General features: G+C 45.8%; 1 protein-coding gene across 2 annotated transcripts in view; it reads right to left on the reverse strand.

The window, feature by feature from the left end:
• The window catches only part of FSTL4 (follistatin like 4), a 239,901-nt gene that overhangs the window by 110,041 nt on the left and 103,118 nt on the right, over positions 1-26,742 (reverse strand). For both annotated transcript variants that reach the window (XM_075715510.1, XM_075715509.1), the window contains one exon: positions 978-1,168. In XM_075715510.1, the coding sequence (XP_075571625.1) occupies positions 978-1,168 (191 nt within the window). The remainder of the gene's footprint in view (positions 1-977; positions 1,169-26,742) is intronic.

Below are 26,742 nucleotides of genomic sequence, written 5' to 3' on the forward strand. Positions count from 1 at the left end.
GAGCGAGCTCAGGGAGGAGCGAGCTGGTGTCTGTCCTGCTTGCTCACAGCTTGCATTTACACGCTGGCAACGCAACGCATTTCGTGTTTGCTGGGAAGCGTGAGCGCAGATGAGACGCTCGTGCAGAGCAAAGGGTGAAGTGCCAGCTCTGGAAACTGGAACAGGTCCCAGGCAGGTACTGGCTTCCAAAAGGCTCTGAAAAGGTGTTTGCTCCTAATTCTTCTCATGGATGACACAATGAGAAGACAACACTGTCCCACATCTGGCATAATGCTTTTTCTCATATTTACAGCACTGTTTTCTCAGGTCTGCATGTGCAAAGAGCAAATTCAGGACACAGAGAAATCAGCTCGAGCGCCTGGGCTGTGTGTTCGGTTCATTTTACCAATTAGATGAATTCCGACAGCACAGCATGCCCATAATTAGAAATAACAGGTTTTTTCAAGTTCTCACCTTTTCTATCGTTATTAGGTTCTGCTAATCAACGTTTCAGCATTTGCCTCGGGATTTTGGGAAAATAAACCTGTTAAACAATATTCCAACTTTGCTGTCACATTAATGCATGCTAATGCACGGTCCAGAAGGCAGGGAGGAAGAACTAAGAGACCTCTGCATAACTTACATGCACCTAAAAAACCCAAATTAATTCTCCCCAAGCCAGCTAGCTGGAAATACTTCAGAAGATGATGGTTAGCAGTGAGGATTAGTATCTATTTTCATGAGCATGGATGGGGCTGGAAAGCTGCCATGTTTTGTGTTTGTAGAGGAGCTTCAAATGTTTGCGACAACACCGTCTCCCTAGAGACGCAGAGAGAGACTCGCACGCTGCAGTAGATTTCCCTCCTTTACCTGCTGCCGGCCGGACAGTTACAAACGACCGTTCTCACAAGAGTGCTGCTGCGTTACATTCAATTCACACTTTGAATGAAAAATGCAATTCACTTCATAATTCCATTTTCATTGAACAATAAACCCACCTGAGCCAGTTCAGAGCTGCTGAGATGCCCATCACTGTTTACATCCAAGCGCTTAAACATCTCTTCAACTAAGAAGCGCTTCTGGGATACTCTGTCCTCGGCCGGGCTGCTCAGTGGGCTCTGCTGATGAGCCTGCAGGTCCAGGAGGATGCTTTTGAGCCGGCTGTAGTCTGCCATGGTACAGGTGTCACCTAGAAGATAAGACCGCATTACCAGACCACGTACGTTCGCCTTGATCTTTTTAAAGGACTGAGCTACTAAAGGGAAAAATAAGGCACAGTCGAAGACAGGCTGTCTGCATATACAGCACCGCTCAGCTCTGTGCGTGAGGAGCTCCTGCGGTCGTTACCTTTTGTAACAGCTGGCAGTTTTTCTAAATCCTGCTGTCAAGGATGCTCTCCAGCATGTTACCTTCCAGATTATAGGGCTTCGGTTACAGACTTCCACACTCAGCTTTTTGTAATCCCCACCCAGATTGAATTGGCTCTAGATTTTTGTAAAGATAAAATAAATTCATCTATCCTGTGATTATAAAGGAAAAAATAAACCCGGGGAACCAGTTTTTTAGGAAGTGCCGCAAACGCAAAGAAATGGCACCCCTGAATGCCATCCTGTGCCAAACACGGGTCTGATCTTAAGGAATTTTAAAGGCAGCCTGGAGTGGTAAGACGGCCAGAGGGAGGGCAGGGAGGAGCGCAGGGCTGTGGGGAGCCCCCGCGGCTGGGGTGTCACTGGTGCCCGTGAACATCCCCCCGCTGCAGACCGACATTAATGCTTTCCTCAGCCCCTGACCAGGGAAAAAGGTTATTATCACGGAAAAGCCCTCAAGGCGCTCGCTCTGAAGTGACACCTGCTTGGCTGGAGGAATCAGATTGAACCTTCACGACCCTGAAAGCTCCCGCTGTACTCGCGGCAGCCAGCTCTTCCCCACTTCTTCTCGGGGGAGTGCCTTGCTCTGATTTAAGGGCATCCTTCTAGAGAAGAAACATATCCACATGCCCAAAAGCAGTATAAGATGTTATGGCCCTTTTCTGCTCAACTGCTGTCTGGCAGAGCTCGGCAGAATGAAGAATAGCAACTGTCTTTTTTGTGTAAATCTATTTGCTTTAGCGTAGACCGCAGCGGCTGGTGCCTTGCAGCAACCTGGCTGACTCTGCCTTGGAGCACCCTCATGCTCCAGCTGTGCCACGCTGCGCGGGCATCAACCATCACCCACCAACAGTACCCACACGTCCAGCTGTTCCCGTTAGAGGCCCTTTTCTCTAGAATGTATTGAATGTAGATGCCCTTCTCTATAATGACGGTTTTAAACCAACTTTTTTATTTTAAAGTCCTATCACTGACCTTGTTGGATTAAATCTGAGGGAACTTGGTCTCCCCTCCATTTAAGGGACAATACCCTTGTAGACCAGCTCCCCAAAGACTCCAAACATTAGGACATTTAGGACAAGAGGAAATGGCCTCAAGCTGTGCCAGGGGAGGTTTAGATTAGATATTAGGAAAAAATTCTTTACGGAAAGGGTAGTCAAGCATTGGAACAGGCTGCCCAGAGAGGTGGTGGAGTCACCATCCCTGGAAGTGTTCAAAAAGGGGCAGAGGTGGCACTTGGGGACATGGTTTAGTCTGGTCTACCCTTAATTGGTTTAGTGTGGACTTGGTAATGTAGGTTAATGGTTGGACTGGATGACCTTAAAGGTCTTTTCCAACCTAAACGATTCTATGATTCTATTATTACTCCTCTGAAAAATAACAGAAGGCTGGCATACTGACAACAAGTATTCCTGTCCTTTTCTTGCTGAGCTGCACCATTTTTGGTCCTCTGGTCCCACTCCAACCAAAACCCAATTAAAATTCCAGGTGGAAGGCATTTCTCTGATAGCAAACCCAACTACTGTCAAGATTTTTTTTTTTTTTCACCTGTCATATTTTGTGCTCGCAACTTCGAAAGCACCATGACTTGACAAGGTGAGAGAGGACACAGAGGCTGGACATGTGTTCACCCGCCAGGTCAGTGCCCTACTGCTACACGAGCAGTAACTGCAAGACAAGGCTTATTTTCCATCCTGAACTCAGACCCTTCTAGTTTTCAGAGTTTCTCACTGCTCAGGGATACTAAGCAGCTGCAAAATTTTTTCCTTCTCTCTAAACAACCTCCATAGAGCTCTTGATCGCAAATGGGATTAGTCTCATTTTATGGAAAAATGAGGCTACTCAGCTACTATTAGTCTTGCTTATTATTTCTGCTTTTTTTTTCCTCCACCAGCAATGTCACTTGATGGCTACTGTGAAGACAGTATGAAGAAATTTCTTTCTTCCAATCACGTGCTTATTTAAGAGAAAAATTGATTGCTGTATCCAGTGTAATCAAGCAATTTTGCAATCCTGTTGTAAATACCGTTTTAGCTACTGCAGTAATAGTTTTTTTCCTGAACTTGAGTTTTCTTTTCTCTTCAGTCAAATCTTAATCCCAGAGATGTATCTCTAAGGCTAAGGAAGACAAGGAAATCTATTTAATTTGCTTCCACCTCTGTTTCTGCTTTGCGGTTTCCATTCATGAGCACAAGCACGGCTACAGGCAAGGCGCACGGTGACGCCCGGGTGGGCTGACCCGCCTGCACGGTCCTCCCCGGTCACCCCGCGCCCAGGTCTGCCTGTGCATAGCAGCCACCAGATCCACCCACCCTGACAGCTCCCTTTAAGCCCTTTTTATTTCTCACTTCTTCCTCCTATCAACACTTGCCAAAGCAGCTCTTCCTTTACACCCTCCAGATCTTTTATTTTCTGCAGTTAGGTCTTTTTTTCCGGATACTCACTAACTCTTGCCTGGGGCAGTGCTTTCCCAGCCTTCCTCCCTTGCTGGCCTTCTGACTCACCTCCACCTTAACCTTCTTTCTGACCACAAAAGGCAGAATTGGGAAAGGACCTAAGTGCTTTTGAAGCCCCCTCATCTCTTCTAACAGCCCTTCTTGCTTTATTAAGCTTATACTGACAACTTCTCTGGCTAACAGCTATCCCTGACCCCAGTCTGATACCATGCACCTGCCTGGAGAATTAACCGGGCGCGAGAGTTCCTCGAACACTGGAGCCTCAGCCAGAACCCAGCACAACTGCACATTTAAACAGAATTCCCAGTACGACCTGCGTGTTAATGCAACGGCAAAATGTAAGCCATATGCGCAAGGAGCAGATGTTTGAATCCAAACATTGCATCTCTAGTCCTGCACCCGCGGGACCTGACCAGGTCACCCATGGGTGACGCACCCAGGCTCTCCGCTGCGTCGCGTGGTGGGAGCCAGGAGATGGCAATCTCCTGTCACTGCATTACGACCCTCCTCGACTTCTCCACGCTGTGAAAACAAAGCCACCACAAAACTGCTTTTCTCGCAAAAGTACACGCTCCTCTGGGCTGCAAGGCAGCCTGAGGTAAGCGTGCCCACTTTGGGACTTCCAGAGAGTCGCTGCAGCCTCCAGGCAAATGTGATGGGCACGAAGAATGAAATAAAGGAAACCACAGAAGGACACAGCTGGTGACAGCCTCTGGCAGCAATTCCCAAATCCTGCTATAAACTCACTTGCAGTACTTCTTCTTCCCCACCATGTTACTGCTGTGTCTGGGGCCAGGGACCATCCACCCAGCAGAGCCCCATCCTGCACGGCAGGATAATGCCATTCCACTGTGTACACAGCAAAGAAAAGCGGCAATAAGCCAATTATGTCTCCTATTTAAAAAATAAGTTCAGTTTCACATGTTGTTAACACACACCACAGTCGGAAGGTCAGGAGGTGCTCTTGGCCCCTGTTAAAACTGCTCCAAAACCTCATTACCTTCACTTCTCTCCGGAGAAAACTACACTCTTCAGCCCTGCTGGAAGTGGATCCCTCAGCATCTCCCCACAGTGCGAATGCGACAGACTCCACGGGTCTCGCACCTTTGAACGTTTTCCCCTGACATCTGAGACATCCGAGGGTTGCAGTGACGCACAAGCAGCCGCTTCAGAGCTCAGCGGTGCTTGATGTGCAAAGCAATGACTAAAAGCAATAAAGATCTGTCCCAGGGGTGTGAGATTAATAATTTGTATTTCTTTGGCTGAACTAAAAGACTGATAGGAAAATGTACTAAAACTGTTATACATATATGCATATGTGCATATAAATACATGTGTAAAATTTATATAGCTAATCTCACTGTAGTGGAAAAACAGGGGGAAAGCCACTCCAGGTCAAAGGAAATACTCTGCTTGACCTGAAACTATGGCTTCAGAGTAAGTCTGGCCGAAGCGTTAGTTCCAAAATCATCCACGCTTGGGACGTTTGAGCTGACGTGTTGCTGCGTAACCTGGACCGAATGCTATTTCAAACACAACTTCAAGGCGCTGCAGTGACCAGATGTGGATGCTGGAGGCACGCTATAAAAGATGCTGCCTGCTCCTCCGCCACGGAAGGGAGGAGACACATTCAGGCAACTTGAATCTTTTGGCAAGCCAATGCCAAGGACAGCTAGGCTCTCCGGTGGTAAAGATCCTTCCCGTCCTTTGCTAGACGCTATTCTTTCATCTTATAACTTATCTTCCCTACAGACACTGCTAGCAGTCATTCTTCAGAGCTGTTGTATAGGTCTTGCAAAGGACAGCTCTGTATTTTCTCTCCTTCCCACCTGTCTATCTCCTGCTGTCAATGACACTCGTAATCTTCTTATATTGTGGCTGGGATCCACCAGCTTTACCTCCTAAATACCGTCTCTTTAGGTTTCCGGCAGCACTGCTGCCTTTTGCATGTTTGCCGTTCTTCCAGGTATTACAACCGTAGCTGTTAAACAAAAAGAATCACAGGAAAAACATCTGTATGCCCTCTCACTTATCCCCATTCTTGTCTCTGCTTCACTAAGTGCCCCCAGCAGCTTCCTTTACAACATGAGCTCATCATTAGCAGTTTATCTCACCTCAGACTGCTCTCATTGGTAGGTCTCATTAAGGGATGTCTCTCAGCTTGGTTTCCTTGTTAGCGCTTCCCAGGGAACTCAGATTCTGTTTGCAATTGCGACTGGCTCAGACAAGTTTTGTATTTCCAGAGGTGGCTTGCTTTTCGGTGGGTCTCCCAGCATGCACGCTGGGAGGTGACCACCACCGCTCTTCTGAGATGAGTTTCAAAGGACTTCTTCCCTTCCCTGTTTTTGAAGGCTAGAAATGCCACCACGTGTGCTTTAAGTGCCTGTGTTGTACTACTGCCAGCTGATCCCCTGTCAGTACCGCCTACTGATGGCCTCAGGGCACCATTCCCACCACATACCTGGAGAACCAAGACACAGAGAGCCGAAGACACAGGTTCAGGATGAACTAAAACCGCTATTTTGTCTTTCATGCCCTAAATTAGTTCTCCATTTACTTGGTCATCTTTCTCCACTACTTTATACGAGGGCTGGTTAGAAAGAAGTCACACATGTTCTTTTTCCATCTTTAACCATGACCCCGGTATGATTTATTATGCTGACTCCAGGACAGGAGGAGAGCTACGGGCAAACCATAGGCATCCTGACATCAAAACTAAAACGCTGATCATCTAACACAGGGACTTTTTTTACATGAACTCTAATAACAACACATAATGCCACTATCTTTGGAATCCAGCTTAGGAATTACAAATAAAAAAAATAAAAATAAAGGCCACCTTCACCATTTCAGGAGACGCTGTATCACTCCTACTGATGGCCACTCTACTCTTTGAACACAAACCTAATTTGATAGCGATGCTTTGTAGAACAAAGACAAGCCTTCCCCAGGAAAAGCTGCATGGTTTTTGTCCTGCGGTAGGATGCTCTGGGCAGAGATGTCTTTGTTCCCATCCCACTGCTGGAGGTCAGCCTGTATCCCTCCTGTGAGCTCTACATCCCACTTTGTAGCCCTAAGAAGAAAACACTGGTGACTGTCAAACAAACCTCACACAAGGTGCAGCTCCCTCCTGTGCTCTTTGGATAAAACTTCAATATACTCGCCACACTCAAAAGACAGGGATTTCTGGCAATTTTTTTTGTAGAAACGGACCATTAAACACATTCTCCAGCAGCAGCCTGCAGTGGCTCTCCATCCCCAAGCGCTACTCCTGCAGCAGCCACGGCAGTGCGATGTAGGATGGAGCCGAAAGCGAGGACCCGCACTGCAACACCCCTGGCCAGGAAAGCCCGTGATTGCCCCCCTCCACGTCAGGCGAAATCTCTGAAGAAACAAGCCCTTTTTATCCATTTACAGCACTTCCAAAACAAGTGAAGCCTGACACTGCTTGAATTTAAAAAAAAAAAAAAAGAAAGAAAAAAAAGAGAGAGAGGCAAAGAAAAACAGTAAGACAGAATAAAAGTAAAAGAAAAATCCAGCATATTAAAGTCTGATTGCTAAAGTGTTAAAGTGTGGCCAATAACTGTCACATTTACATGCTCTGCTCACTCCGAGCAATGCTGTTTCTTGCTCTGTTTTGCAGCGGCTACGTAATTCATCCTGTTTAGCACTTCTGCATGCTTTGGCAGATAAAATATTGATCAGCCTGCCAAGAAACACAGAGTGCCATTCTGTTTTCATGTCAGAACTCGGTAATGAACTACATTTATCAAGAGCATCCTCTCCGTGAAAGGTCAGTGGTGAATGTGGCTAAATTGTGATGACAGATCATTAATCCAGTTCCCTCAATAATTGCCCTCTTTAAGAATTTTACTCCTGGTTTCTGTGAATTGTAGCAGGTTTTTACAGTGGGATCCCTGAGCAATCTTCAACGCACTTCTGAGTCAAAGCAGATAAGGGAGAAACAACAGCAAGTCGGGGGATTAAGCGTCCTTCAAAGGAATGCAGTTAACATAAAATAAGAATAAAGTGAGGAAGTGCAGAGCTTGCTTTGATGGGTAAACTAATCTCAGTGTAAAATATTATTGTGCAAGGTGCCTTACAACGCAACGATCACTAGAAACGTCAGTACTTCTTCAAATATCAAACACGATCTGATAGCACCTACAGAGCACCAAGGTTGAAGCCCTTGGTGTAGAGCTAAGCTGACTGTGCGTGTGAACCTAAACACGTATACAAGTCTTGAGGGGATCTGAGCCCCGCTGGTTACTGAGCCGTTTTTCAGCCCAACTACAGGGGCTGCACGAATGGCACGCGGCACCAGCAGCTCTTTGTAAAATCTGCGACAAAAGCTGCGCAGTCGTTAGCATCCAGGCTGAGTCTAAGAGTATGTGTTTATCCGCACAAAAAGGTATATACGGAGATCCACACTTCTTGTGACCCTCCAAAAACTCTGGAGGAGGTTCCCCTGGGCGGCATCTCCGCACGCCGGGGCGCAGCTACCCACGCGCTCTCAGACCTGGGCTCCAGCCCTTGAAGAATCTGCAGCCGTGCTGCTAATCCCAACAATCCCGACCCAGGACTAGAGCCGGTGTGCTGTCGCTGCGGGCGAGTTCGGACAATCACCACCGGGCATGCCGTGCGGAGTTGCCAGCCCCGCCTGCCTCCCTGCATCCCACACCATCGGCTGCCAGAATTCCGCCCGCAACGGCAGGACCGCGCTCCTGCTCACGGCCGCCCCGGGGTCGTATAGTAACAACCCAGTACAAATAAACCATCACCGAAGGTGAACTCCAGTGGCACTCATCTTCAAGGCAACCCTTGGCCACCACCAAATGCGGTAATAAGGAGCTGTTTGGAGCAGGCTGAAAAGTGTCATTTCTAAGGCAGGAGGCACCAGGGGTGTCAATTTATTTGACAGTTCCTCTTAGACCGTGATGGCTATTTTTGGCTCTTCCTAAGGCAGTTTTCTAGCTCCAGGAAGAAATTCAGTGCAGGAGATGGGAGCACTAAGCTTTGTTTTCTCATCCGTATCCATGAGGCAAAAAACATGCGGCTACCAAAAATAACATTTCTAGACAAAATTAAAGGGATTTGAGACAGGTTTTGTTTTCAAACAGCCCATCCTTTTGTATGCTTTACTCCGGCTTAATCTGGTATTGTTAGAAGCATCAGAAAAGGACTAAAGTAAAATGTTGGGGGATACAAATTTATTTATGAGCGCGGCTCCTTAATTCTTGTGCCGTTTATGGCTAAATTGCCTATCAGCAACGGCCCATTTTCATGCATACAAAATGAAAGCATTGGCATCCCTAAACTGCGAAAATGTGGTCCCAAAATATCAGACTGCTGAATCTGAGCGAGACGATTATGTGAACTCTTTAGACCAATAATCCGTGGCCTTGCGGCCCGTTTGATTTGACAGAGCAGGTTTACACAGGGACAGGAAAATTAAAGATGACTTCGATTCTTCAGGGGTCTCACTGCAAATCCCCATTCCTCCATGCAAATTTTATATCTGTCTCTTTCCATCTATCTTCCTCTTCCTTTAATTGCTCTTCTCTGCACATGGATGGAGAGATTGGATGGACTTTCCTCCTACTTTTCCTGTGTGGTTGGAAAAGGAGGAGGAAAGAACTGCTTTTCTCAACAAGTTGTGTGAACAGGCTCCTCTGAGCAAGGGTAGCAGCTCGCTGCAGTAAGAGAGAGGAGAATATCAAGAAAGCTTTGTGAAATTCAGAGATTTCTTGCAATTTGGAAACATGTGTGAGCTTTGAACCTTCCCCTGCTCTAATTTTTATAGGCTCTAAGTATTAGGTCTGAGCAAACTGATTCAGGATGAAGAAAAACTAACCCAAATCTTAATCTATAAGAAGTCACGCTATCAACCATTTGACTTCTGATCGCTCAGAGAAAGCTTCCTATAAAACACCAGGCAGTGCTTTGCAGCAGTTACACTGCAGGTGACCGCACTGCGATGTTTCTGTAGTGTCTGGTAATAACGCCAGGAGCATCCTTGCTGCCTCCGAAGACCACGGTCCTTACCGTCGCCGTGCACAGAGGAAGCCACGTGCCGTAGGCGTGACATTTAGGCAAAGCTGGCGATCGTGACATGTTCCCATCGCAGCGCTACCTGCCCGCCTACTTTCCACACGGCTAAACCCCTCGAAGGCTGAGCACCTATTTTACTCCTGATTTGAATTTACAAGTTAAGTGAAACTCCAGTAAAGTTCCCGCTAAGAGGAGCAGATGTTTAAACATCATGCAAATTCATGAACATTAGCAATCCTTCAGCTGCTACTGCCGAAAAAATTCAATTAACAATAAAAGCCCAAACTAAGTTGCTTATCTTAGGGATATGTTTCAGTTAATAAGATGTACATTTATCAGATATCCATATATAATTTAGCAGCAACTGGGAGCTCACCGAATATATTGCAGAAATGGAATGGAATATATATTATGAAGTAGATACTATTAAACAATAGACATTTACAACCTGGAAGAGTTAAAACTTGCCTCAGTGTGTATTTATTTCAATATTTCATTTTACTACAAGAGCACCCATCTATTACTCTGCGAGCTTTTAAAATATATTAAAAAATTACAGCATCAGAATACAAATTCCCCATTCTGTAAACAAAAACTCTATTCCCACCTCACACAATTACCTTCCAAGCCACATAAACCTAAACGAATCACATGCTTTAGCCTCAAATGCATGGGAAAAGAGACGGATGGATTCATAGCCTTTCCCAAGAATTACAGCTTGGTTTACCAAATCCGAAAGCAAGTTCTAGATTTGGGTCCTTCCCAGGAGGGAGCAGGCGGTGGTACGGGCAGGAGATGTTCGGAGCAGCCCCAGGGGAGGGAGGCAGGAGGAAGCTTGCAGGTGGGAAAGCGTGCGATAAATGCGATTTATCAAGTGCCTATCACCACCGAGTCGGCGTGCCACAGATTTATAGATTTTTAAAGCCAGAAGGGATCATGTGCACACTCTGACCTCCTCCATTACACAAGCACCAAACTCAACGAGATTTTCCCTGCAGCAGCTCCATAATTTGTTTGCTCTATAGCACACCTCCTAGGACAGCTTCCAGCCCTGATTTAAGCACATAAGAGTAATTTTTCAAATGATTACTTAGTCTCAGTGGGCAAACATATTTTATTTTTAATTTGTTTAGCTTCAATTTCCATCTACTGAATTTTGTTACGCATTTATCTGGTACATCAAACCGTAAGTCTTACATCCCATAAGTCATCTTCCCAGGTTTGCACTGATGTCGGGCTCAGCTCACGCCTTACCTGTCCTCTCCGATGAGCTGCGGGATACAGCGGCTCTCACGAAGGCAGCTCACGTTCTGAATGACTGGGGCTTTTTTGCCTCTTTTCTGGGAATTTTATCATCCCACGGTGAGCACCACAACGACCACAGCCACGTTCACAAGAACCTTCAGCTTCTAGTCAGCAACGGGCGACTCTACCACGATTCAGTGCCCACCCCTGAGCTGGCTCGGAGCCTTCGTGGTACAAGGTGATGCTCCACCACCCGCAGAGAGCCCCAGCCCATTCCCAAGCAGGGATTTCTAGAAGATTATGGTGAAGAATTGCTCTCATCCCACAAGGACGTCACTCCCAAAGCTGCACTCAGACAGCGTTCCCAAATGCTATTTAGCACAAAGATGATGCAACTAACAGCAGTGCCTGGGCTGGGGAAGTTTTCTATGTGATACCATGAGCAAACAAGGTTATTCCTACAGCTGTTTTCATTATTCGCCACCTACTGAGTATTAGCTGTTATCTTCATGTTAAAAAAGTAAAAATGTCAAACAGCAGCAGTGCCATAAACAGCAAAGCGCACGAAGAAGGAACACCGTGCAGCCAAGGCAAACAACTCCTAAGTAACCCCTACGCTGCTCGTCCAAACTACTTGGTGAGCGCAAATATCGTAATAGAAATCATGAGTGAATTATGCATGATTCATAAACAGAGAACTGGCTACGTCTAATGATTAATTTATTCACAACACAGCCCGCTCCGCTATAAATCTATCGCTCTGCACAGAGACATGATCTTACACGCACGCACGTTCACACATCCAACTCTACGCGCCTGTTTTATACTCTCTCCAAATTGCATTTTGCCTTCAGATCGTACTGTTTTTCTTTGTAAAAAACTATTAAGCTAAATTAGCGATGCTGCATCCCAAGTTGCAGATGGGGGGGCGGGGAGCGGGAGAGGAAAATGTGCCATACGCAGCTGCTTTTAACAGCAACAGCAAAATGAGCTTAAAGAATGTCTAATTACTTAAGATCCCAACCCAAAACAAATTCACAGCGTAATGAATTGATTCAATTATTGAGAAACACTGCATTGAAATAGCCTGGGAAGACAGCGAGGCTTTTGTAAAGGTTAAGAAAAAGAAGGAAAGAAGTCGAGAGAGGTGTCTGGGCAGATGCCAGGTGGGTGCTGGGGCTGCCACCCCCAGGAGGGACCTACACGCACGCGGGGAGGGAGCTGCGCGTCGGGTCCAAGGGGCTGGATTTGGCACGGGAGCAGAGCTGGGAAAGCGAGGGCTGGCCTAGATGGGGAGCAGAGCAGTCAGCACTTCTGAAGGAGAGTGAAGTAGGTCTGTCGTACATGCCTTTGAAGAGCATGGACTTAGAGGATCAAATTGTGCGTGGCTGCCAGCTGCCTTGGGGAACGTGAGATGCAGAGAGGCGACAGCAGGACTCAAACAGCAAATTCCCTGAGATACTGAGGGCAGATCCGTCGGTGGCACTTCAGAGGGAGTGCAGCAAGGTGCTTTGCTCGGCTCGCACAGGTCCAGACGCATCTGGAGGCCCGAAGTGCTCCTTTTTCTTGCTCTTCTCCCAGGGCTGCTCGCCCCCCACAAAGGGGCTGGGGAGCAGGCAAACAGCCAAGCAGCATGACAAAAAAAAAAAGCAGCTCAACAAACTTGTCATGGGATATTGAGGCAGCTGTTCGCTTCCTGAATGCAAGTAATTTCTCAGAGAGGCACCATCATCTCAACTGTGTCCTCAGGAAAGACACCACTGCTCTTCCTGCTGCGGGAGCCCGGGACTTTGTTGTGCTCACTCTGGCCCAGAAGGGATCTTTCATATTATTACACTTTCCAATGTGAAAAAAAAAAAACAACCACAAAGAAACAATGGAAAGGTAAAAATACCTTTCTATGACAAGCCATGCTCTGTGGTAAAGGTTGAGCAGAACTCCTAAAAACAGAGTAGGGTGTTCTGCACAAATCCAGACTGATTTGTGTTTCATTGCTTCAACAAATCAAAGGTAATTAATTAGTTTAAGGCAATCCTATTTGTCCTGGTGTTGGCTGGGATAGAGTTAATTTTCTTCCTAGTAGCAGGCACAGTGCTGTGGTTTGGATTTAGGATGAGCAGAATGCTGATCACACGCTGATGGTTTAGTTGTTGCTCAGCACTGCTTATGCCAGTCAAGGACTTTGCAGCTTCCCATGCTCTGCCAGGGGCACAAGGAGCTGGGAGGGGGCACAGCCAGGAGAGTTGATCCCAACTGCCCCAAGGGCCATTCCATACCATACGGCGTCATGGGCAGTATGGAAACTGGGGGGGTTGGCCGGGGAGCAGCGATCGCTGCTCGGGAAGTGGCTGGGCATCAGTCGGCGGGTGGTGAGCAATTGCATTGTGCACCACTTGCTTTGTATGTTATTATTGTTATTATTATTATTACTATTTTACTTTATTTCAATTATTAAACTGTTCTCATCTCAACCCAGGAGTGTTTCTCACTCACTCCTCCGATTCTCTCCCCCATCCCATCGGGGCAGGGCAGTGAGCGAGCGGCTGCGTGGTGCTGAGCTGGGGCTGGGGCTGAGCCCCGACACTACCGCATAGGACTGACATCTCCACTTGCGTGATCCGTGCTGCCTGGGGTCGAATCGCCCATCCCAGTGGCCTGGCTGTCCCCTGCCTGGTGCCTCTCCGAGCTCCACGCAGCAGCGTGACGTGGCACTGCAGGTTCCCGCACGGACAAGCTCCATATTCAGCCTGTACGGAGTCATACGACTAAAACCCCTGCTTTTAGAAAAAATTAACTAGATTGTATTTATTCTACATATTTCCTCATGCTTTTGCTGTAAGGATGGCTGGATGAGAGAGGATTCCTTCCATGGGGTGAATCCTTTGGACCACCAGCGATGGCAGGAAGGCCCTGATCGGCGTGGTTTCGCTGTGAGGGACAAAAGGAGTATTTGGGGGGGATTTTAGTGGGGCTGGGGAGCAGCCTGCACTAACCCAGACTCCTCCCTGTCCTATGTCTGTCCAGTCCATTTAGAGGCTCTGAGATGAGGCTCTCGCCATGCATTCAGAGAGCTCCTGGCATGGGGTTAGAGCCTCCAAACACTGCCAAAACACAAACAATAAGAATAAAGACGGCTCGACAGATCTGTTGGGACCCTTCTATCTACCAACACGGTAGCGTCAGATGCGGTTGTCAGTGAAGGATTACAGCTTCAAGTGCAGAAGCAGCAAAAGCAGGAGATGGAAAAGAAGTTAAGAGCTATCATCCTTGGTTTGATGCACATGGTTTGGAGGCGAGAGAGAAGGGAAAAACCAAAAGAAACACATCAACAGGTAAACAAGAGGGAGACTTGTAAAGTCAATAACCTCTTTTGCAATGCATCTACTGTAACCATCAGTTTACACCTAGTGCTATGTTTCAGTTTTAATTTTTGCACCTGAGATTGCTATTTTTAAATTAAGGGAATAGACCTGGAAGATTGTTAACGTTTGGGCAGTGCTGCTTTATTAATGTTGACGCCAAATCTTCATGAGCAATCTGCAGGACAGACCAAAAAAAAAAAAAAAAAAAAATTATTTCTGGCACTTTGAAGCACCTGAGGACATCTATGACACATCCCACCTGTCATCATGAACTGGAAGAGCCAATTTTCGTACAGCAATTATTAACTTAGCTACTCTTCACCTCAGTAGTTACATGGGGAAGAGTCCTGGTCCATTGGTCTGAGCGACCAGAAAGCCTTGGCTACCTTTTCAGTGTAGCCAACTTGGTGATCCTCATTTCTATACGGAAAATCTCATCATGACTTTAACCCAGACATCCTGTAATTTAAATTAACCAAACCAAACGGGCTTTTGTTAGATAAATGGTATGTTTCCTCCTTACACCTGCTTCAGCTGATGATGCTATGCAATCTGCTGTTTGACATTTTACAATCCTCTACCTTACTCCTATTAGAGAAAGCAAAGTTGTCTGGATTCCTCCGGGAAGTAACCAATGCTCACTTTTTTATGGCTGACTGGCACATCTATCAAATACTTCTAGATAGCAAACGTATTATTTGGAAGCTTTAATAAATGTTAAAGCCCTCCGGCACTGATGTAAATTTTACTGATCCTGTTGTGCTCTGAAACACTTACCTTTCCAAACAATTCATTGGCTTCTACTGTCAGAAGGAGCACTTCACCATCACTCTCTGCTATGGTTCCCATGAATCTGACTCCCTGGTAAAGGTACTTTGCTTCTTACTGTCTGGTTTCTTATCTGTACCATGAAGTACGCATGGGAAAAGTGGCCAGCAATATGAACGATAAAGGCTACCGCATGCCATCCCGGGTGATGGATATAGACAAGAACATTAAATCTTTTTCCTGGGTATTTGTGTAAACAGGTTTTCCCCGCTGCCTTCTTGGAGACACTCTTGCTTCTACCACGAGACGACATGATCTGCCCTGGGACCGCTTCATCCTCGATCACAGTAACTTTTTAAGCAATTCTGAGCCAGCTATTGCTTACGGTTACCCTGTTTCTCTCAGTAATACGTCCACTCAGAAGGGGCGTGATGTTTATGACCACCCCTGCAGAGAGGGAGAGCAGAGCGTACGCGCACACGCTGGCAACGAGTTCTTGTGACATTTTCAATCCAACTGCAACAAGAAAACACCATAATTCTCCCCAGACTGCATGTCCTTCCACATCCTCATAATCAAAGGCAGTCAGAGAAACCCGCCACAAAACGACTGCTGATTTTAGGCACTTCCCCACCTTGCACTTGAACTGTGAAGTCTCCCAGATCCTCCCGTGAGCACTACAGGACAATATGATTACAGTAAGCAGGAGTATTTATTATTGCTAAGGACGTGTGTAATGGTCCAATAATGATGTGCCATGACTGTTGTTCAGATGTCATTGGGAGACCTCTCAGGCATCTCATTAGTAGATCATAACATACACCCTAAAGGGCGTTACTGTAATTATAAAATGTTAAATTCTAAACAGGAAAACATGCACAAGGTGGAAGAAAGTACTTCTTACATACAAAAAAAAAAAAAATAAAAAGGAGTAAGAAACTTTACACAGAAAACTCTTAAATTGGTCCAGCAACAACAGATTAAAGAGACACATTTACAATACGCACATGTATGCGTGAGAGTCCATTTACTCCTCCAGAATTTGATAAGGTCAAAACTACTCCACTGTAGTAGTTTTAAGGGTTTCCAACAGTTCAGTTGGATTTTTGTTGTTATAACCATCCTGCACAATATATTGCACCCCAGAGATCAACAGAGCCTTCCATGACAGATAGTCCAAATGTGCCACTTAACGACAGGACGTCCTGACTCCATAAAGCGTTAAATCAGGTCCGTTCTGTGTGATGAACGCTGCAAACAAGGACTCTGATTCCTACTGCACCAACTCGGCCAATTGACCACAACATTCAACCCAGCTACACCTTGACCTGCCTGTACCGAGGCAGCTGCAGCATTACAGCTCTCAGGGCTCCAACGCAGAGAGAGAAATACAAAACCAGCTACCTGAACTTCCCATTTCCAAGACAAACCCATGCTGCTCCTCCTGCCCTCTCCTATCGGAGCCCAGACAACAGAAACAATTAGATTTGTATTTCTACTTTAAATCCACGTATGAGAAGCGAACGCAGCAGATCAGGAAACAGAATGAATAAATAAAAGCTCACCAAGGCAACAGGCTGAATTTTGGGGATTAATTCCTCTCCTATTTCTTCGTGGGATTTTTTTTTTTTTCTTTTCTCTTAAGCGCTGTAATGATAGATGATGAATGGGACAGTCATCCAAGCACTGGAAGTGCTTTGCTGCTGACAACGCAAATAACCTTTCTGCAGTTCAGGGTACCAATTCTGGAGTAGATCTGCTGGAGGCCTGTCAAGATAACAATATCCCCACACTGAACCGTCGGCAGCGGGATTTTTCATTATATATGTCACTGAAGTACAGAGGGAAGCGAGGGAAGCTTCTTACTGCAGAAATAAGGGGATGAAAACATGTTTTTCCTGAAGATTTTCAGCACAGAGAGTGACAGATATTCCAGGGTGAAGCACGAATGACAAATCACTATGTTTTGATCTGCGAGAGCACTACACTGAGCCTCTGTCGAGAGGGAATTAGCACAATTTAAAAGCTGGGACACAGGGAGCGATGGCCCCGCGGGAGCTGCCCGCCCAGGCGCGGCACGGTTGGTGCCAGCGCTTCTGTCCCATCCTGCAAAGCTCTGGCTCGTGCTCTGCCTAAACAGGCTCCCTGGAGGCCCCCCTGAACAAAGGGGCTCCCCAAACTTCCATCTCTCATTTGATGAGGATTGCCTCTCCCATGGCAAACCCGCTCACTGCCTGTTTCTGCCCCGGCCGCAGCTGAAACCCCCAAATTACGGCCACGCTGGAGAGGATGGCGGCAGCACAGGGCATCACCCTCGGTGCCCCGCTGCGTCCCGACAGCCACCTCCAGCCTCAGGGAGAGTTTTGGGGGTAGAGGGGAAAGAGGGAAGAAAAGGAAAGCACAATACTAGGCTCCTCCAAAAGAACAAGTTTAAGCCATTTACAGGAGAGCCTTCAAAACACATCCACCATCTTAACGCCTTCCTGCCCAAACAGCACTACACCAGAGACCCCCGGCTATGGGGGTGAATTTGTTTCATATACCAGGAGCCCCTCTGCTGCGGGGCCAGGCTGGGGGGCTGGGGGTGCTCAGCCTGGAGAGGAGGGGGCTGCGGGGAGGCCTGAGTGCGGCCTGGCAGTGCTGAGAGGGGCTGCAGGAAGGGGGGGGGCAAGCTTTTAGCAAGGCCTGTTGGGACAGGACAAGGAGTGATGGATTTAAACTAAAGAAGAATAGATTTAGACTGGATATAAGGAAGAAATGTTTTACAGTGAGGGTGGTGAGGCGCTGGCACAGGTTGCCCAGAGAGGCGGTGGAGGCCCCATCCCTGGCACCATCCCAGGCCAGGCTGGACGGGGCTCTGAGCACCCTGGGCTGGTTAAAGCTGTCCCTGGCACTGCAGGGGCTGGGCTGGGTGGGCTCTGAAGGGCCCTGCCCACCCAAACCATTCCAGGATTCTATGATCTTTTAATTTCATTCTCTGCTCCGTATTCGTAACACTCAGTATTTATTTCAAGTGCATTAAGTGTAACACCGTGACATACCCCTTGGCTCCCAGGGCTCTGCCGCCCGATGAACTGACACGACTCCACGCCCTTACGCTCGCAGTAACCGTAAAGCGTCACACGGGCTTGGGATTATTCACGATTTACAGCCAGCCTTCGTTCCCACAGAGATCATCGAAATCCCACCTACCTGTGTCCAAACAGCACGGGCCACCAATGAAACTCAAACCACTGAAGAGGATAAAACTCTGAGGCTTATAACAGCTGGGAGATTAAAATTCAATATTGCAGTAGAGAAGGACGTTAAAATGCTGCACAGATTTAGCTCCTCTTCGCTCAGAGAAGTGGCTGGATAATGGTACGTCTAGTTTAACATAGTTTTATTGACATAAATTCTATTTGTCGAGGGCTCTGAAGAAAGAAGAGATGCTCGTGCCTTGCACTCCCCGCCACCGGGTACCCAAAGCAATTTTCCTCCTTTGTCAGCAAACGGATGCAGCTTAACCTGCAGCGCGAGGCACGCGCAATTCGCCGCGCGCGCTGGCCATCGCGGAGCGGTTGCGTTGGCGTTACAATAAGAGCAAAGGTCTGGGCACTGAGTGCTCTGAAGAAGCGATGTAATTAAGTTTTATGTAAGGAAGTCCTTCCAACGCGGCAGGTTCTGTCAGATAGTAAGACTTGTTGATAACATGCCTGGTTCCCCAGCGAACACCTTTTCTAATCGTCTCGGTGTCTTGCTAAAGCCCTCTGCAAGTGCACAAAGACTCTACATTAATGAGAGAATCAAATCAGTTTATACATGGTCTTGCACAAATGCTTTTCTCCTTGTCTTTAGCACCACATAAAATACAACATAGAAAACAACTGAAAGTTCCTGCTCTAGAAGGTAAGCCAAGGAATTTAATGCCATTTATTAGAAGCAGGGTCAGGCTCTCAGTCATGTCAGGTCTTTCTCACACGCCGTGTGGTTTTCTGATGTACAGACTAAAATGTATCACTACAGGTTTTTGTTAAACCATTTGAAACGTGACAAAAAGTAAAAAAAGGGGATTCAGCGTTCTAGCTTTAATCAAAAATTTAGCCAAAACACGTGACAGGCGATGAAAACAACTTGTGCACCCACAGCCTCCCATCATCCTCCTACAGCCCCTGCCTGTCTTCCAAATACCTCAAAACCACAGCCAAATTAAAACAGCACCAAAAGTCTGCCACGTCTTTATCACATTGCTTTTAAAGTAAATTAAAGGTAACATATTAATGCTGCAATTACAGGGTGATTGCATTTTTCTCCCAGGGACTGCCCTTCTTGCAGAAGACTGCTCCCACCCTGCCTGCCCCAGTTTTACGACGGTGGAGCATCAGTGAGTTTGCAGGACATGGCTTTCATTTGTAGCACAGAAGACTGGAATCAAGGTCTGTGCTTATTTATTTCAGTATCTTTTCCCTGCAGTCAATAAATAAATAAATGCATTTTCTGTGTTTAATTTGCCACCCATGTAAGATACAAGTTCGTTTCGTTTCTTCTGCCTACTCTGGAATGACCTAAGAAAAATAGCAGAAGATTCAGACCATCACGTGATAGCTTTGCCTGCATCTACATGAGCAGGATCAAAATAAATTAACCATTCCTTCGGTTGGCTGATGCGCTCTGACAAGCAGTGGCCAGTCACATTAATGAGACTAAACTCCCAGCTCAAGCTTATCCAAACAAATAAAGTAACCTCTTGAGTTTTGGTTTGTTTCGTCGTTGGTTTTTTTTTTTTTTTTATATAATAGCAGCCAAATATCTGAAAACTTTTAAAACTAACATTCTAAAATTTTATGCTTCACATGCTAGGATTTGTAATATCACAGAATGTTTTGAGTTGCAGTCAGTCAAGCAGAAAATGTATCTACCGCTGTCAGATAAATTTATTTCGAGCTGTGAAAAAATTATATTGCTATCTAACGGAAGGTAGCATCCCATCACCCCAAAGATACCAGCCAACAGCCCGTTGGCCTAATTCATATTTCAGAGATATTGCAAGTGACCCAATACACAAAATGCGACGGTGGTATACATGAGTAGATTTGTAGCAACAGTGTAACCCTGTCACACTTTTTTAAAAAACAAAATCTAGAGAGATTGCATATCTGGGTCTCTGTTAAGGGGTGCAGAGGGTCAGCAGCGACTCAGCCCATGCAGTCTGAGATGTCTGTATTACATAAACATACAGAGAAGCTACGGAAATGCATTTTCACACAGTTGTTTCTTTGCAAATCACTGTGCCCGCCATTTCTCACCTCCTGTATTTGCATGGAAAACACAACATATTGCCAAGGCCCTGAGCAAACCAGCAAACGTCAGCAGAGCAATATTTTTTTTATGATGCTCGTTAAATTTTGATCATCGTTTCCTACGACACACAAAGAACCGATACTGTTCTCTGGCCAACTGTGCCGCTCCCTAGGTCACCTTTTTTCCATGTTTTTTAACATCTTGTTTAGCGCCTTTGGCTTCCAGTTCATTCGTTCCCTTCCGACAGACTCTTTTGCTGTTCCCTCCGTACATTCAGGCTGGAGGAAGCCATTATAGAAAAGCTCGAGCATTTGAAGCTCCATGAGAAGCCAACCCCAGAGGTTTACAAACCATGCAGGGTCTCGGCCTGATAATGGGCAGCCTTCCTCTGCAACGCTTAATCAGCATCTTTTGTCTTGGGAGCTCTGCGGCGTATTATGGCATAACGGCTTTCTTGGAGATATTCAAATGTCAAAACAGTTCCTTTGCTTCTATTCATTAAGTCTTGCAAAAAAATTAAATTTTCACATCAGGTAGAAGATCTCCACAGTCTTTTAGGTTAAAAGACATTTTAAGACAGCTAAGCCTGAACTTTAAAAAAAACGTTATTAGAAACCAGAGACACCCTGAAATCAATTTATTTTCCCAGTTTTAATTTATTAACTCCTCAAAAGGCATTTAGAAAAGCTTTATCTGAGAAAGCGGTATGCTCCAAGAGCATGCTTTTTCCATGCATACATATTTGTGAAGTGAGGGAGGCGAAGAAAGAAAAAATGTTAATACACATTTGGCTAATGCCATACTCCCTGGTACTTCACTTCCCACATGCTCACTTAGCTGTTACGCTGCAAGGGAGGGATGCAATGAAGACCAGAGAAGAACCCGAGATAAAACACGAATAGCACAGTTCAAGACTGTGATAATGGCACATTTAAAACAACACCTGGCTGAAGTATCTCCAGTTGGGACTCCTTCAAGTCATGAAAGGAAGGGCTGCAGCTACAGTATTTCCTTCGAGGAGTGAAATGCTGAAAAACTACAACTTGCAGAAGCCTTGGAGATAAGAAGGTTGACAGATTATGATCATTTCTAAGGAAGGATGCCACCAGCAACGTCCTCCATCATTCCACCGCGATGGTACTGTTGTAAGACAGTGTCTAACCTTGTAGAGATTGCACCGGTCAATAAAAAATGAGAGCAGGCCACAACATCAAGGCAAACTTCCTAACACTGCTATCCTTTTCATGTTTTTGTTAACAATATCAGGAGGTGTTATTAATGAAGCTAATCTCTCAGCTTCAAAGCTGAGAGTTATTGCTTAGCTGCACCTCTGCTTTTCTAATCCACTATGAGCTTGAAAATCTCTCAAATGCGCATCAAGGGCTTTTGGGAGGGAAGAGGGAAGGAGGAGTCGAGGCCACCTTGCAACAGTACTTTTCACAAGCTGCTGCTCAAAACTCTAATTTCACAATCACAGCCATGAGTATCACTACTCAAAAAGCCCCACTGCCTGTGTCTGTAGGAAAGTCACTCTTCCCCCACGGAGCGGACGTTACCAGCGCGTCCTCCTCTGCACGCACCATCCTCCCAACTCGCCTCAATTACGTGCATTGGAAAACACCATGAGAAGCACCTTTACGAGACTGTAGTTGAAGGTTTTAACGACTACTAAGCTTATGAAAATGAAATAATCAGCTGCATCTGTTGGATGGAACCTGGAAAATACACTGACCTGTACGGGTAGGATTATTTTTGCTCCTTACAAATTTAAATACGGAGCTTAATTAAAAGGCACTCAAACACCTACTGGGATTCAGACTATGAAGACATTAAACTAACATAATTCTTCCTGTCTGTTAAGGCCAGAAGTGGGTTTGGGGAGCAGCATGACCTACACATTCAGGAATTCTTTAAACTCTCCTGAACTTGGTGGCAGCACACTGCCCAAAATTCAGCCAACTCAGCAGGTCACGCGTATCGTCTTAATACCTTTATATGCGTTTATGCACATGATTGCACACGCAAGGATACGGTGCAGCAATAGTATGGGCCAGACTCTCAGTGGGTCTGAGACAGAAGCACAGAGGAGCTGCTTGCTGGCTAATTCAGTGCTGACATCCTTATCGCCGTAAATTGTGCCCTAAACTGTATTAGCTGGCTGCTGCATCCCTAATAGGCGTGAAGCTTCGGACATACATCTGCTTTTGCAGTGAACATCCCCTGTATGCGAAAGTTTAAGCTCTCAGAAAAATACATTCTGAATTAAAAAATAAAAATCCTAGGAATGGAACTGTATTGCGAGTTTATGAATTTCTCTTCCCTTAATGCTGTACGTCGGGCTGCAAGGGAAACATTACTATTTTCTACAGCAAAAAATGCATCTAAGGAGTCAAAGCCAACAGCTTTCAAAACATCCCCGGCACCTGTTTTGGACTTACTTGCTTAATTATTTTCTTTTCCTTTGCTGTCTATACATGGTGTTCTTCAGCAGGGATCCATCTCTTTTCAGCTCATCCGAGCATGCAGCTGTATTCATGCTGCAGAGAGCTGGTCACACCATCACCCTTCCAGCCTTAAAGCCATCATAACCTGAGTGCTTGCAATACCTGGCAATGAATGTATCTTGGCAGAAGAACTGTTTACATTTGACACTCATTATTTTAATGCAGAGCTGAAAGAAGTCTCCTTTCATTAAAATATGTAATTAGGGGTTCTTTTTAAACATTGGGAAAAAATCCTATCTTGTTTTAGGTGAAGAGTTTTGCTTCTTTGACTTGAATCAAAAAGCATGTCTCTTGGCAATCTCCCACCACACTCATACATCAGCTGTTAAAAACATCTTGAAAGGGACTAAATGAAATGAATGACATCTGGAGCCAATTTGGACATGTATTGGTTTTCTAAACAGTACTAAATTCAAATCAGTATCTTGAAATGATAATATAAGCACATTAAATCAGATAGAAATAATGAGGAAAGGCCTTATTCATACCATGCTTACTGTCTATATATTCTTACCAAAATAACTGCGATCATAACTCCTAAATAACTTCACGTAGCTAAGAGATCACAAAATCAGACCTAAATTAAAACTAAATATAAAGGCAAGTACTTCAGTGACTAGCTACCCAGCCTGCCAGACAGCAATGCCTGCAAGAGGTACAATACTTGAACGTCCACCCAAGTCATGGCTACTTGGACCAGACAGGAAACATACTGTAATTTTGTAAAATCTATAGGTTATTGATTCCTCTTTAGTGCAATTATTCGGACACAGCAAGCACTCTAGTCTGTAAAACCTACCCGAGGCATGTAGTTTGTAGAGCTGTGCTTGTTATCGCAGGCTCTGCTCTATTTGCACGGTCCTCAAGCTTCACGCGTAAGAGTTGTTTATTTGATACCGAGGGCAGCACAAAGCCAATGGCTCAGCGGGCGATGCCTGGCAGCATTACCATTCCCATCTCTGATGCTCAAGCAAGCAGGAACGTACATTGCTCCACAACAACTCAACTCTCCCCCACCACCCTCCTCAACACTGCCCAACAGGCTCATGTGCTGAGGAGGAGGAGGATGCGATCGGTGCCATGATACGGCACTGGGACCTACCACTACATTCATGCCTGCGTACACAGCCGCTGCTTCCCCCAGCTTCAGCCTTGGGGTACCTTCAAATCACCAGGATTTTCTCAGAGAGCTGCCTCTGGTTTGAGGCGATCTAGACATGATTTTTTGTGGTGGCAAAAACACCACTTGTTGGTTGAGCCAGTCCTGGTGGTTCAGGAGAAAGGTGTGATGCTGTCAAATGCCCTTTCAAGGTGGTGGAGATGTGGGAAGCATAAAACAAGTCAAAGCACCTCCCAGTAAAAAAAAAAAAACCCTCTCTGTGATGATGATTTCTGATGAGCTTCAGAGCCAACCTATGTGCTAAGAGTCAAACCTTCTCTCTCACAGTCTTCTGACCACACCGAGCTGACTGAGAAGTAAATAGAGATGACTCAAATTCATAATCTGAATCTGCAGAAAACAGGATAGATAATCCAACAGTACCTTCAAGAAGGGTAAAATTGCAGGTAAGGTAACAAGGTTTTGGAAAAGATGGCTAAGACTGTAGAAAGAAACACAACAGAAGCAGCCAGTATCAGCAGCGGCACTCTCCAAGTTGGCTGGACACCTCCCTCAGTGCTTTTTCCCGTTGCTCACAAATAAAACATTACATTAACAAGAAGAAAAAGACACAGTTCAATTAAATATCTGTTCACATAAATCCAGGCAGTTATGACTCATACGGATTCAGACAATCTGTGTGGACCAAGACAGACATTTCCCAGCGCAGTAGCTGGACTAAAATTTGTAAAGAAAACGCTCCAGTCTTTCAGGGTAACAAACTTCCAACAGTCTTCCTATACAGACCTCCTCCTCTCCGTTATGCCCAGGCTTTCCCTGCTGCAACCAGCCACAATCAAAAGCTAGAGCATCCCCTTGACCTGGCCCAGCATCTGCTCACCTCTGTTGGTAGCACATTCCCGCTAGAGCAGATGGTTTTACAGATGCCACAAACGGCAGAAAGGTTTTACTGAAACAAAGCAAGACCAGGAGGATCTAGTCCACATACAAAAAGATCTTCAGGAAAGTCTGCTGTTCTTCCACCATTATTTCAAAATCAAGAGTATCCCTTTTATCCGGACAATGAATAAGGAGCTATATAGTAATTTACAGCTGCCCTTGCTGACCTCCGAAACAAATCCGCCATTTGGAAATCAGATGCTGTCTTCCAGGGTGCTTGCTGGCAGGTGGCCCATAGAAAGCAAGAGCCTGTTAGAGGGTAAGTACAGAGGACCCAGAACCTGGCAAGCTTTGAAACGACCCCGTCCCGCTGTGAGGAGGCTGCCGGCACAGGCAGGAGGAGGGCAAGGAGAAACCAACATAGATAATGTCGCACACATCTCTTCCCGGTACCCCCATGGCAGCCTCAGAGAAACGTGCTCCGTGCAGTTCATCTCCTTCATTCCTGGCCAGAAAAAGTGTTAGAAATATGGAATCTAAATATACCTTCCCCCCCATTTCCATTTTCTAAATAAATAACTAAAACGTGGTGAAAGGAATTTTTCTCCAGGGCCCACACTTTTCAAACATGAATCGAGCAGATGATATCTCCCTTACGGGCAGATGATCTCCTCATCAAAAAAACCCAAAGATGGTATCTTCCTTTTCAGAGGAGACAGAGCAACATCCTTAATGTCATGAAGAACCAGGAATTAAAACTGGGCTAAAGGGAAGGAAATATATGCTATTTCTAATGCCCATTCATTCTATAGAATAACTTAAAAAACCTACTTTCATCCCTCTCGCTCCACGTTTTGGGAGCAGTCTCTTCACGCCCTGGTTCTCGCTCTGCTTTTCCTTGTTTTTCCATGATCTAGGTGTTGGTAGCATCAAAAACATCATGAGGGCAATTTTTTTGAAATCCAGCCTGGCTGCTGGTGAGCGTAGCAGAGAAGTGGTCGAGTTCTCCGGCCCTGCAGAAACGACTGGGGAGCGGACACCGGCTCCAGGACTTGGAGCGGGTCTTTGACTCCTGTCAGGGCTCACTGTGATAGGTAATAAATGCTCATAAATAAAATCCACTAAAAAATGGCAAAACAACTAAATGACAGCGGAAATTGCATAGCTGGAAGAGAGGCCATATGCAATTCCCCACATCAATAACTACTGACAATCTTTCCCAGGGCATTTCAGCAGTGAAACCATGCTTCAGCAACAGCCGCAAACTCTTCTTTTGGCAACAAAATTAACTGGAGAACGAATAATACTATCAAACAGTAAAAGCCATGGGTCTGCCTTCTTGGTTGAAAATGATGCCTTGTTCAAGCATCACGATACACGTTCCTGGGGTGACAGGAACTGGAGGTGGCACCACATCAGCGCTATGTGGCCAAGCAGCCCTCTTGCTACCTACAGTCGTACAAACGTGGAAGCATATTCAACATACAGCCAGACAACACAGAGAAAAGACGCAGCTAAAGTGAGATCAAACACAGCTTTCCATTTGACTTCAGATGAGAAGAACATCACACTTAAATAATAATAATTATAATAAGCAGCAAAACACCCATAGGTCAGGAGCAGGAGGGCCTGGACTTGGCCTCCACCCATCCTTCAAACTTCTACCCCCACATCCATCACTCTTTGCTGTCCACAGGGCTGGAAAACCAAACCTAACCCAGCCAAGCAGCT

The sequence above is a fragment of the Pelecanus crispus genome, chromosome 8, assembly GCF_030463565.1.
Source record: "Pelecanus crispus isolate bPelCri1 chromosome 8, bPelCri1.pri, whole genome shotgun sequence".
Taxonomy (NCBI): domain Eukaryota; kingdom Metazoa; phylum Chordata; class Aves; order Pelecaniformes; family Pelecanidae; genus Pelecanus; species Pelecanus crispus.